This window comes from Triticum aestivum, chromosome 2D (genome assembly GCF_018294505.1).
Source record: "Triticum aestivum cultivar Chinese Spring chromosome 2D, IWGSC CS RefSeq v2.1, whole genome shotgun sequence".
NCBI lineage: Eukaryota > Viridiplantae > Streptophyta > Magnoliopsida > Poales > Poaceae > Triticum > Triticum aestivum.
Genome location: NC_057799.1, coordinates 410,596,226 through 410,609,142, shown reverse-complemented (window position 1 = coordinate 410,609,142; position 12,917 = coordinate 410,596,226). Strand labels below are relative to the sequence as shown.

The 12,917-nt window shown below is 47.3% G+C and overlaps 1 protein-coding gene across 1 annotated transcript; it reads right to left on the bottom strand.

The window, feature by feature from the left end:
- Window positions 1–927: 927 nt before the first annotated feature.
- Window positions 928–6,228, bottom strand: LOC123053482 (sugar transport protein MST1). Its single transcript, XM_044476957.1, has 4 exons — window positions 6,025–6,228; window positions 3,783–4,102; window positions 1,848–2,480; window positions 928–1,715 (listed from the first exon to the last, which is right to left on the bottom strand). The coding sequence occupies exons 1-4, from the start codon at window positions 6,158–6,160 to the stop codon at window positions 1,257–1,259; spliced, it is 1,548 nt and encodes a 515-aa protein (XP_044332892.1). The 5' UTR covers window positions 6,161–6,228; the 3' UTR covers window positions 928–1,256.
- Between the last annotated feature and the right edge of the window lie 6,689 nt (window positions 6,229–12,917).

Sequence of the window (12,917 nt, the reverse complement as noted above, 5' to 3'; positions counted from 1 at the left end):
ACATGAATTGTAGGTTGTCCACCTTCCCCATTGCATATTTGGGGATGTCATTGTCTGACTTGAGGGTTCCGTTGAGCGAGTTCGACCCTCTTATGGGGAGTGTCACGTCTCGGACGTAACCTTGGTGCGGTCATTTTACATCCAAAGGGAGTAACAACATTCTTATTGACTCCAACCTCTCTAGCCATCTCATGTATATGCATATTTGGTGCACATATCATTTGATAAAGACCTATCGTGTTTCTTCCGACAGGCAGAAGGCCGCTAAAAGTTACCATATGATAAAGGGGCTGATATCTGTATGCCAAAGGACCTGGTAGGGATAGGTATCCTTGTCATAACGCATGAACCTGGCCCTTGTGCTGCATGGATCTGGCGGATTATTCGATGGGATGAAAGTTTATGGTTGCAGCTTCTTCAGGCTAAATACTTATGGGGCGAGCCACTACTTACTTCTTCGCGTACGAGGGATCCCAGTTTTATAAGTCCATCTAGCGGATCAAGCAGGAGATCTATCCTAGGGTTGTCCTTCTCCATAATCAATGGAGAGGGTACCCTATTCTGACTAGACCCGTTATGTACGGGGTTTCCAAATTTGTTTGCCATCTTCTAGGATCCGATGGTGTTGGTATCCACCACCATCCATAATGGTCGTTGAAACATCTTGTTCCGACGGTCATTTGGATAAGTGAAGACCGTTGAATGGGCTAATTTGTGGGCCGCCCTATCGCCGGTGCTTGCGGGCTATCCAAACACCGTATCCTGGCGTCTTGCCCCTATGGAAAAGTGATCATACATGATAACTGAACATCGCCAATTATCATGCATAATTCGTCTGAATTGAAAGGCTGCATTGATGCTCTTTCAAAGCATCTGTGCGGAGTTCAACAGTCAGATGCATAAAATGCAGTCAATACTTTTTGTAGACAACTAAAAAAGATTTGTCATTTTCATTAACTAAAATTGAAGAGTATTACAAAGGAAAAAACGGCCTTGGCCACACTACAACAAATAACTCTCCCGACATCATGTACCTTAGGTGTTTAGCCCTTGCAATAGTCCACAATTTGACCTCAGATTTGATTCAACAAAGATAGTCGTTGGCAAGATAGAAATCTTCCTAAAGACTCCTAAGCCTAACCCAACACCCTCTTACAGTATATTGCATCTTCATTTTTGGTAATACATTTTTTTTACTAAGACGCTTTGCTGAAATAAATTACACATCACTTCCGAACCAGTTTTATCTGCACTTACTAATTAGTTGACACACCGGTGATTTGCCTTTCATGGTTGGCATCCTGTTTGACGAACCTCCTCCAGTACCAATGTCCCGTCCACACTGAGCGCATGGCTTCCAGCGGCACGCCCTTGGTTTCCGGGAGGAATACCGCCACGAAGATGGTCATTGCAAGAAGCCAGACGGCGTAGAAGAGGAAGACACCGTACTTCATGGCGCAGAGCAGCGCGATGAACACCTGCAGCTCCACGAAGGAGAGACACAGCTCGACAGAGATGCTCAAGGCCTGCCCGGCCGATCGGATCTCCACCGGGTAGATCTCGGCCGGCACGACCCACCTGAGCGGTGCCCACGACAGACCGAAGCTGAAGGTGCAGAGGCAGATGAGGACCAACACAGCGGTCGCGTAGCCATGCGGCATCGTCACCCCTTGGTGCTTCCCGAGATGGCCCGCCATGATCCACGAGATGGCCACCTTTGATGATTAGTAAGTTCACCAACAAAACAAAAGGTTCATTAGATCAAGACATCAATCAAACGGATACGAACTAGTATATCATCAGTAGCATACGCAGTGACGGTATGGCATGATAGGTAGTACTCCTACCTCGCAGAGCAACATGCCGATTCCACCTATGATGAGCAGGAACCTGCGGCCGGTGCGGTCCATGACGAAGGAGGACAGAACCGTCGCCACCAAGTTTGTCATGCTGTTTATGACAGAACCAAGAATGGCCTTCTGGCTGCTGAACCCCACCGTGCGGAACAGCACAGGCGAGAATACCGAGATGACGATCATGCCGGTGAACTCGTAGAACACGGGTACAGCCAGCCCTGCCACCAGGTAGTGCCGGTACTGCTTGCTGAATAGCCTCCGGAAAGAGCCAACGTCGTTCCGGCGGGCCTCGTCCACGGCGTGGACGATGTCCTTGAACTCGGCATCGATGTTGGTGCCATCACCGCGGATACGCTGTAGCGCCGCGCGAGCTCGGTCGGGCTGGCCTCGCAGGACGAGGCTGCTGGGGGTGTCCGGGATGAAAAAGGCTCCCACCACCACGATGACGCCCGGGACGGCCGCTAGGCCGAGGGAGACGCGCCATCCCCACCTAGGGATGCGGTTCGTGAAGTAGTTGGTGATGGTCGCCGACAGTATGCCGATGACCACGAACGTGTTGAACGACGACGTGAATGCACCTCGCCACCGCGCCGGCGCTGTCTCAGAGAGGTACACAGGAGCTGACTGCGGTAAAAAAGAAGAAAGATGGTCACTACCAGATACTAGAAATACCCGACCCCCGCGTCGCCCTCCTCTGGCGACACGGGGGAAACCCTAGCCGCGCCGCCGGGGGGATCCCGCCCTCCTCCCCCGCTGCGCCGCCACTGGAGGGGGCGCCGGCGAAGCCGGGCGTGCCCTGGGAAGGTGGCGGCGGGGCGATCTCGGCCTGGTGGACTTGGGCAGGATCGCGGCGGTCCAGCCAGGCGGCCCGTGCTGCTCGCGGGGCAGCTTCCTCTCGCCGCAGGGCAGCTGGGTTGGGGCGGGGCCTCGCGACGGCGGGGCGTGCGGCGTGCCTGAGAGTTCGGCCGTGAGGACGGCGAGCCGCAGGCGTGCCAGATCTGGAGGTATTGCCCCCTTCCCTTCCATGCATCCCTTCCCAGTCCCCGGTTCGGTTTGGATCTTCCGGATCCACCTCCGGTGTGTTCTGGTGGAGCAGATCGGTGTCCGGGGGAAACCTTGGCCGCCTTGGCTGGCCGGCAGCGGCGACGCCGATTTTTGGCGCCGTTTTCCTCCTTGGGGGCGCTGCTGAGGGCACCATCTCTCCTCTCCGAACCATGTCCGGGTGAAAGCCCAAGATCCGTTGCGGATCGGGCGTCGGCGGCGCCTTGTGCACCGTTACCTTCCTGGAGGCAACGCCAAGGACATTGGGATCGGATGGAAGGGTCTGTAGGTGAGGGGTGGGGGTGTGCTGCCTCCCTTTCGGTGGAGCGGTGTTTCTTTATACATATTCTTGGCGGCGGCTCTTGGCGGCATGGAGCAGCGGAGGCTTGGCGTCAGATGTGTGGTGACGGACACGCGCAGGAGGTCGACGCTGTCTGGCGTCGTGGTGGCGTCGGCGGCAGCGAGACCGGGCAAGGCCGTTGCAACAGTACAGCTCTGAAGATGGATATGTGGTAGGTGGTTGTGGCGGCCTCATACTCGGCAGGCGGCCTGGTTGAGGAGCACGCCGGACTGGTGGGTGCCCATACCCGGCAGGCGTCCAGGTTGGGACCTCAGGTCTTAGATGTTAGGTTTGACTGCGAGGTCTGTTTGGTATTAGGCCCAGACCATTAGCGCCCTTTCATTAGTTAGATAGGAGTAGCGACAGAGGTTGCGAAGATGGTGGCTTTGGTCTTACTGTTGTACGACTTTGTAAGGTTTTGTGCTAATAATTAATAATATTGGCCGTATGCATCGATCAGATGCAGAGGCCGGGGGTATTCCTCCTTTTCTAAAAAAAAACCAGATACTAGAAAGCAGGAGATGCTCAATATTGCCCCCGCATACCTGTAATGTGAACCCAAGACCAAACCCGAGTAGAATCCGGCCGATGATAAGCATGGCAATGTTGACGGCCGCGGCGTTGATGATTGAACCGACAAGGAACATGACGCCACCAATCAGCATGATTGCCTGACGGCCCACCCTCCTCGTCACTTGGCTCGCCACCAAGGACGAGAGAGTACCGGCGATGAACAACGATGACGTGAACGCGGTGAGCCACTGGTTGTCGTACTTGCAGTACGCGTCATGCTTCGGGATCTTCATCCTGCTCTGCACTTCCGGGAAGAACTTGCTCAGGAACGATTCCATTTGTGTCACGCCACCTGAGTCGACCAAAAGTACAATATATCTATAAGGATAAAAGTTCTTGCCATACACTCTGCTTTGCAGTATGATTGTTTTTAAAAATTATATTAAAACACAATAAAACTATAATCTCTTAAATAATATAATAAAGTATGTAAAAACATGAAAAAAAAATTCCATTTCTAAATATCAAGTATTTGAAATAATCATCAATTAAGAATAGTTTGTGTTTTTAAAAGTGTTCAAGTAAGCCAGAAAAGTGTTCACGTGTTTTAAAAATGTTCATGTAATTGAGATTCATATAACCCAATAAGTATTCAAACCTTTAAAATATATTTATATAATATAAAAAGTATACACACATTTTTTAAATGTTCATATATTATAACATAATTCTCCTATTATAACAAGATGGTTTTATAATTTTGAAAATAGTTTACGTCTTTTAAAAACTGCACAGGTAGTTTATTAAAATGTCCATCTGTCTGCTAAAAATGTTAGTGTATTTATCAAAATAGTTGTTAACAATAATAAAACAAGAAGATTAAATGGAAAACAATAATTTATGCATGAAAAGAAAAAACGCCAAAACTGGTTGGTGTACAAAGGCCGTTTGTGAAAGAAAAATGAACAAACGTTACATGGGTCGGCCCATTCCTTACGATGTGCACAAGGAGGGGGGTGGGCATCATTTGCAATTAAGCCTATAAGTGGGATCCGGCTTGCCTGCTCCCTCCCCATGCTCCCATCTGTGCTCCCACTTCATCCTACGGCTATCTTTTTTTCTTTTTTTCTTTCTAATCTAATCATCTCCCCCCTGATTTTAAGGGGGTGAGGCCGAACCTTATTTTGTTCCAATCAAATCAAGCCACATATGCGGGAGCACGGATGGGCACACGCCGGGGGAGCAGGCAAGTCTCGTCCCTATAAGTGACGCAGAGGACGCTAAATAGGATTGGGGGTGTGGTCTGGGAGATTGGAGAGCTCCTTTTTTACGTGTTGTGCAACGAATTAGTCCAATAACCTGCAATGCTAGTTACACGGGCCAGCCCAATAGTTCCTTATTTCTATTTAATACATCTATCATTTTCTGTTGCTAAAAACATTCTATCATTTTCTTAATTTAAATATTTTTCTTAATATTATAAAAAGAGTAAAAATATATGCAGTTTGAAAGAACAATTGTGGCAGCATTGACTATGACGGTCATTCAGACAACAGATAACACACATGATGGTGTATCTGCTCGGGCTTGACTACAATAGAACAAGCTCCAATGGTGCATAAACAAGAAATATTTAACGCGGACTGTTAGATTTTTTATATGGATGTTCCAGATTCGCAGGGGAGCTGATAGAGAGCTCTGTTCATTTTGTGAAAACCTGTGAAGCTTCTTCTATCTTAGTCAAGCCTCATCCGCTCGTTCCTTCTTTTCCATCGGACCGTGTGAGTGCGTATTCTAAATAAGCTCCCATTCAATAATGAAAAAAAAAATGCTATATGCTCTCAGGTCGTGCGGAAGCATCTGCCCATTCTAACCATACATAAAGTATACTTCATAATTTAATGCATATCGCGTCAACGCAATGCCTGGATCACATGCTTACGGTGGAAATGACATGCTTTAGATGCACAGCACATATTTAAATTCCTTGCCGTCCCTTGGATCTTATCCTAGTACATTACTATTACTACTAGATAGATTCAACTTGACTCCTTTTTTTTTTGAGAAAAGATTGAACTTGACTACAGTGACTTCTTATTTTCGCTTCATTAAAACTCTACTGGACCAACTAATTAACAACGGAGACACGCTTGTGTAAAGCTAATTTAGCAACATCAAATCAGCTTAGCTAATAGCTAGTTATATTAAACGGTGAACCAGAGTGTGTGCCTTGGAACTAAGCTTACTGGAGTAGAACACACAGAACGCACGGACCTGTGACGCCAGAGTCATAGCCGAAGATGAGGCCGCAAGAGGCGGCCATGAGGGAGGTCACCACGACGGAGAACGTCATGCGGCCGCCGTACTCCTGCGCACGGCCGTCGCCTGCTACGAAGCCACCGCCCGCCATTTCTCAAGCGCTCGCGCTTGATCGCAAGTTCTTCTGTTTTGGATGGAATGATGGGCTGGACTACAGAAGATACTGAATGGTAGAAGACCACCGGCGATGTGTGTGTATTTATAGCTTAACCAGGCGGAGGTTTGTATTCTACTCCCTCGGTCCCATAATATAAAAACATTTTCAACATTAGGACGGAGGGAGTAGCTTTCTAAGTCTACACACAAGTGGTCTTTCAAAAACATTTGATTAATGCAAATCTTAGCTGGACGTCTGAATAGCCTAGCCATCCACATACCACACCAAGTGGGCATGTTCAGCAACTATTATTTTTATCAAAAAGGGAAGAGCAAAATGACAGAAAGAGAAAGGATTGGACTTAGATACACCTACTGCTCCAGATACTTAATTATCTGACGTTCATAAATTCCTCAAAGCTATGTAATAAGCACGATCCACATTTTTGTGCGGAATTATTTAGAGTCCACTATTTGCTTATAAGCATGTGCAAATGTTCACAACAAATACAACATTACGAAAGTCCGTGAGAATAAAAGCACATGCCACAATCTGAAGCAATGAAGCAACGTATACGCCGCAACTACCATTTTATGTCAAACATCTGACCTTAGGTTTAAATAATGTGGCAGAGCCTTAGGTTTATAAAATAAGCATTCGAGTACGTTGGCTCATTATTGCCCTCCCTTCGTCTTTCCTCCAAGGAAATGCAGCTAGGGTTCCTGCCTCCCGTCGGCGACGCCGCCGATCTTTCACGTCTTTTGTGGCCTTAGAGCTATGGGTGCGTGGTGGATTCCGGTCCTTGCCGTCGGGAGGGCTCCGTTTTCAAGTGCTTGTTCAAATTTTGTTAGGTTTATGTCCTGCTCAAGAAGACGAGACGACGGCGGCTTCTTAAAGATGAAATAAGGTTCTCCCCGCCAAGCTCCCGTCCCGATGGTGTGTCTAGCATTGTCGGAGGGCGTGTGGAGGTGTGTCTCCGGCGGATCTCGCGGAATTGGTCGGTGGTTGTCTTTGGTGGATCCACTCGGATTCGGTATTTGTTCGTCTTTCTTCATGTGTCTTCAGATTGGATACTTCCGATCTAACCTTCTCTGGCCTCCTGGGGCATGCTACGAGCTCAGGGGGCGCGACCTGTGAGCTCGTGGCTCACCCGTAGCTCTTCTGGCCTCCTCCCAAACCTTCTAGGGTCCCTTTCTGGTCCATTAAAAATCACCGTAAAGTTTTACCGCGTTTGGACTTCGTTTGGTACTGATTTTCTGAAAAGCCAAAAACAAGCAAAAAAAACGAGAAAATTGCCACCGGGCACTAGGTTAATATGTTAGTCCCAAAAAATAATATAAAATAGCATATAAATGCATATAAAGCATCCAACATTGATAATATAATAGCATGAAACAATAAAAAAATAGATACATTGGAGACGTATCAGAGCTCTGCCTCTTGGTCCTCCGAGAGGTCTCCCCCAATGGTCACTTTTTTGTCTTCGGGGTGGACCTGGAACTTCTTGGTTTGCTTTGCTGACTGGAAGATGGGACATGCCACGGCTCTTGGGGGAGCTCAACATCATTATTTGGTTGGCCGTCAACATGAACATCAATATTTTCATTATCACTAGATGGGTGTTCATTACCAGATTGTGTCTCAACATAAAAAATAGAAACATCGCTACGATTCTCACAAGGTTTTTCTATCACAGGTTCACTAGAAGCATGCAAAGTGCTATCATTTTTTTCTCTTTTTCTTCTTAGATGAACGAGGTACATCAATACTAACTCTCTGAGAATCTTACTCAATTCTTTTAGGATGAGAATATAGAGGATCCTTAGCCATTCTACCTCCTCTAGTCATTATCCTAACAACATGATTATTCATTTTATTATTCATTTCATTAAGCAAATCATTATGTGACTTAGCTACTTGTTCTAACTGGGTGTGCACCATGGATGAATGTTTACTTAAGCCTTTCACATCATTAGCAATTCAAATCATCAAGTCACTCAAACGATCAGCCATGATGGCATTATGTTTCAATTGTTTGCTAACATATATATTAAAGTGTTCTTTCTTAACAATGTAATTATCAAATTCAAAAGGCTGTCGGGTAGGAGAGGCGAGAAAGATAAGCAAAAGAATGGAGGAGACGCTCTTGTGTTCAATACGGCGGCAGAAGAGATGATAGCAAACAAAAAAGAGTTGAAGTTTGAGAAAAAGCAAGAGAAGGAATGAAGGGGGTTTGACGTCAAGGCATTAACTGGAGGAGCGCGCGCAAGGTGGCAATTGAAGAAGTTGAGAGCCCTTGGAGGCACTGTCACGGCCAATATGCGATACTATCCTAAAGAGACTCGAAGGTCCCACCAAGGATAGAACCGCATATTGACACGCTTTTGCAAGGTGGATATCATTACATCAACATTACATAATAGATGGGGATACATACAAGGCATACAGATGCCGCAAGAATACATTAATACATCATACATAAGATCAACATCCGACTACGGATGAAACACAAACAGAAACTCAAATGACATCCACCCTGCTAGCCCAGGCTGCCGACCTGGAACCTATCCTCTGATCGAAGAAGAAGCAGAAGAAGAAGCTCCAAAACAAGTAACATCGCTCTCGCGTCATGATCATCGCAAAACCGGTACCTGCAACTGGTGTTGTAGTAATCTGTGAGCCACGAGGACTCAGCAATCCCATAACCATGGGTATCAAGACTAACAAAGCTTAATGGGTAAGGAAAGGATAGGTGGTGAGGTTGCAGCAGCGACTAAGCATGTATGGTGGCTAGCATACGCAAATAAGAGCGAGAAGAGAAGCAACGGAACGGTCGTGAAACTAGCAATGATCAAGAAGTGATCCTGAACTCCTACTTACGTCAAACATAACCCAAAACCGTGTTCACTTCCCGGACTCCGCCGAAAAGAGACCATCACGGTTACACACGCGGTTGATGCATTTTAATTAAGTCGAGTGTCAAGTTCTCTACAACCGGACATTAACAAATTCCCATCTGCCACATAACCGCGGGCACGGCTTTCGAAAGATAATACCCTGCAGGGGTGTCCCAACTTAGCCCATTATAAGCTCTCACGGTCAACAAAGGATATTCCTTCTCCCGGGAAGACCCGATCAGTCTCGGAATCCCGGTTTACAAGACATTTCGACAATGGTAAAACAAGACCAGCAAAGCCGCCCGATGCGCCGACAATCCCGATAGAAGCTGCACATATCTCGTTCTCAGGGCAACACCGGATGAGACTAGCTACGAGTAAAACCAGACTTCGAGTTTCCCCGAGGTGGCCCCGCAGGCAGCTCGGTTCGGACCAACACTTAGAGAAGCACTAGCCCGAGGGGATTAAAATAAAGATGACCCTCGGGATGCGCGACTCCCAAGGGAAAAAGGCTAGGTGAGGCAAATGTGAAACCAAGGTTGGGCCTTGCTGGAAGAGTTTTATTCAAAGCGAACTGTCAAGGGGGTCCCATAAATCACCCGACTGCGTAAGGGACGCAAAATCAAGGAACATAACACCGGTATGACGGAAACTAGGGCGGCAAGAGTGGAACAAAACACCAGGCATAAGGCCGAGCCTTCCACCCTTTACCAAGTATATAGATGCTTTCATTAAATAAGAGATATTGTGATATCCCAACAAAATTCATGATATCCATGTTCCAACATGGAACAAACTTCTTCATCTTCACCTGCAACTAGCAACGCTATAAGAGGGGCTGAGCAAAGCGGTAACATAGCCAAACAACGGTTTGCTAGGAAGGGTGAAAAAGGTTAGAGGTTCATGGCATTTTGGGAGGCTTGAAGAGCAAGTGATAGGTAGCGCAGCATAGCGATAGAACGAAGCAACTAGCATAGGAATGATAGTAATGAGATCCAAGGTGACGGTCATCTTGCCTGAAATCCCGCTAGGAAGAAGATCGAGTCCATGAAGAAGATGAAGCCACGAAGACGAATGAATCCTCACAATCGCAACAAAACAAGAACTAACGAGAAGGAGCACAACCGGAAAGAAGCAAACAACACGGTAAACACTCAACACATAAACAAGACATGATGCTCAACCAAGTATGATGCATGACAAGGCTACATGAAGCTACTCATTGCAAGAGATGATGCATACAAGAACAACACATCAAAAGAAATTTAAATGAGGCCGGAACTAACATATAACAAATCCGGTAAGTCCTCGTATGCAAATTTCGAAATTGGTCAAGATCTGAATAAACCTTATGTTCAAGTTGTTAAACAGCAAGTTAAGATGCACCAAAATGATCTACACGAAATTCTAGTCAAGTTACATATAAAGTTCATTTAGTTCGGAGCTACGGCCTAGAAGATATGAGCAAAGCAAGTTAAACATGGCATTGATGCAAAATGCATACAAACATCAAGCAAACACCTTAAAACAATGATGCAACAAGATAATATGAAACTACATGCAATTCTAAGCAAGTTACATATAGAACATGCTCAAAAAGGAGCAACGGTGCAACACATACACTCCAAACAAGATATAGCAACAATCTGTCCAAAACAGCAACTAGGCATATTGCAAGCATCATGAAAATATGCTACAGCACCCCAACATGATAAACAAATACATGGAGATGATGTACAGGTAAAGCATTACAAAATATGAACACTGAGCTAACTCCAGAAACCAGTAGAACATGCCCAAAAGGACATGACAATATTGCAAATAATAACAGAGTCACAGACTTGGCAGAAATTACTGGACAAGACAGAAATAACATCAGGTTGCAATGTTTAGAGCAAGAAAACAACATGCTACAGGAATATATCATAGCAAACAAAGGCATGACATGCATCTACTAATTACATAGAACAAAAGTCTCTTATTGATCACGAGCCAAAAAGGCACAGAAGATATGATGGCACCCATATAAACATAGCAAGTTTCATAAACAGATTCAGACTTGGCAGAAAAATTGAGCATGGCATAAACAGAATTATGAAGGTATCTTTGCGAGTTCAAATCACTCATCACAAAGTATTTCATGGCATGTGAAGGCATCCAACAGTACGATGTCATAATTATGAAGCTAAGCATGACAAGAGCAAGTTCATAGGGTGCATGGATCTCTAGCAAAACACATGTCAAAACTGAACTTAATGTTAACAGGCTAACAACAACATTATTTAGCAAGTTTGGAGCAAGATTACGTCAAGCTAAAGCAGGCTATAAATGCAAACAAGGGCATGGATAAATACATCATAATATTTATAACAAAACACCCTTAGTGAACATCTCCAAATTATGCATAGAACTCATGATGGCAGCAGGTTTACATGGCATCACGATGCTACAGCTACAGACTTGGCAGAAAACACTAAGTCACAGAAATCAGCAACATCACGGAGGCTACTTTGCATGCTTGTTCTAGTCACCATATAGATCACAAAAATACAAGACAAGCACAATGATGGCAATGATGTAGTTCAAAACTCATGTAGAGATCATGCTCATAGGATGCACACACAAAATGCAATGAAAAAGACCAATCACCAACTTCTGATAACAGACAACAGTTAACAGCATATAGCACTCTTGCAACGATGATTAGGGCATCAAGATAAACTCAAACAAGCATGGCACAATGGAATGAATTGACGAACATCTCATGCTGAACATTTAGATATATTAAGCACGCAAAACGGAGCAGTATGCATGAAGTTATGGCATGTAGAACAGAGCACCAGAATATGCAAAACTAGGGACTTAGAAGAATTTTAGACCTCGCGTGAAACTGGATCTCGGATTTCGGGATGGAGATGTACGGGATGGGGAAGCGGCGCGTTTGGATTGGCGGGCTGGTGGATCTGGTCTAGCTCCAGATCCGGACGGGGACAGGGACAGGCCCGGCGACGGCGGCTGTTCCCGGCGTTGTGCGGCGCCGGCGACGATGACAGACAGCGGCGGTGGTGGTTACCTGCGGAGGAAAGGGGACGGTGGGGATTAGAGAGCGGGGGAGATGGGGAGGAACGGAAGGAGGACGGTGAGGTGGCTAGCGACCTGGGGTGCGGCGGAGCACGGCGAGATGGCGGCGGCGCGAAGCGGCGAGGGGGCTCCGGCGGGGAGCTCCCGATCCCATCGGATCGACCGGGAGGAGCGAGGCTTGGGGTCGGGCCCTCGAGCGCGGGCGGTGCTCGGCCCGGACCCAGCCCGGGGCGGGCCTCGGATGGGCCGACCGGGCCCTGGGCGGCCCGAGGAGGCCAGGGGCGCGCCTGGACGTGGGGTGGCGACGTGGAGGCCTGCGAGTGGCTGCGGGAGGCGGGTTAGGCGACGTGGCGGCGCCCGGTTGGCCGGGGCGACGCCTCAGGTGGTGGCGCGGCCTCTGGGCGGCGACAAGTGGCGGCGGCGCGCTGGATCTGCACGAATTTCGAGGGGGGGCGACGGCTGCAGGTAGGGGAAGGGCTAGGGGGTAGGTGGAGGCTAGGGGATGCCCAAAATGGATTAGGGGGTCCATAAATAGCAGTGGGCTAGGGTTTGAGGGGGTTTTGGAGCGTTTCGGAACCTTCGATTGCGATCGAACGGTTCCGGACGCGAGGGGAGGTAGGCTGGGCCTTGGAGGGGTTAGTGGGCTGTGTTTAGAAGGCCTTGGGCTGAGAAGAGAGAGAAGAGGTGCTTCCCGGCGGCAGTTTCGGAGACCGAAACGTCCGACGAATAAACCGGCAACGATGCCGCTATAAGTTTAACGGTTGGGCTATCAA

Coding starts and splice junctions, on each gene's coding strand:
- LOC123053482 (XM_044476957.1), bottom strand. CDS start 6,160: ATGGCGGGCGGTGGCTTCGTAGCAGGCGACGGCCGTGCGCAGGAGTAC. Junction 4,103..6,024: donor CTATGACTCTGGCGTCACAG/GTCCGTGCGTTC, acceptor TGGTCGACTCAG/GTGGCGTGACACAAATGGAA. Junction 1,716..1,847: donor TCGGCATGTTGCTCTGCGAG/GTAGGAGTACTA, acceptor TAATCATCAAAG/GTGGCCATCTCGTGGATCAT.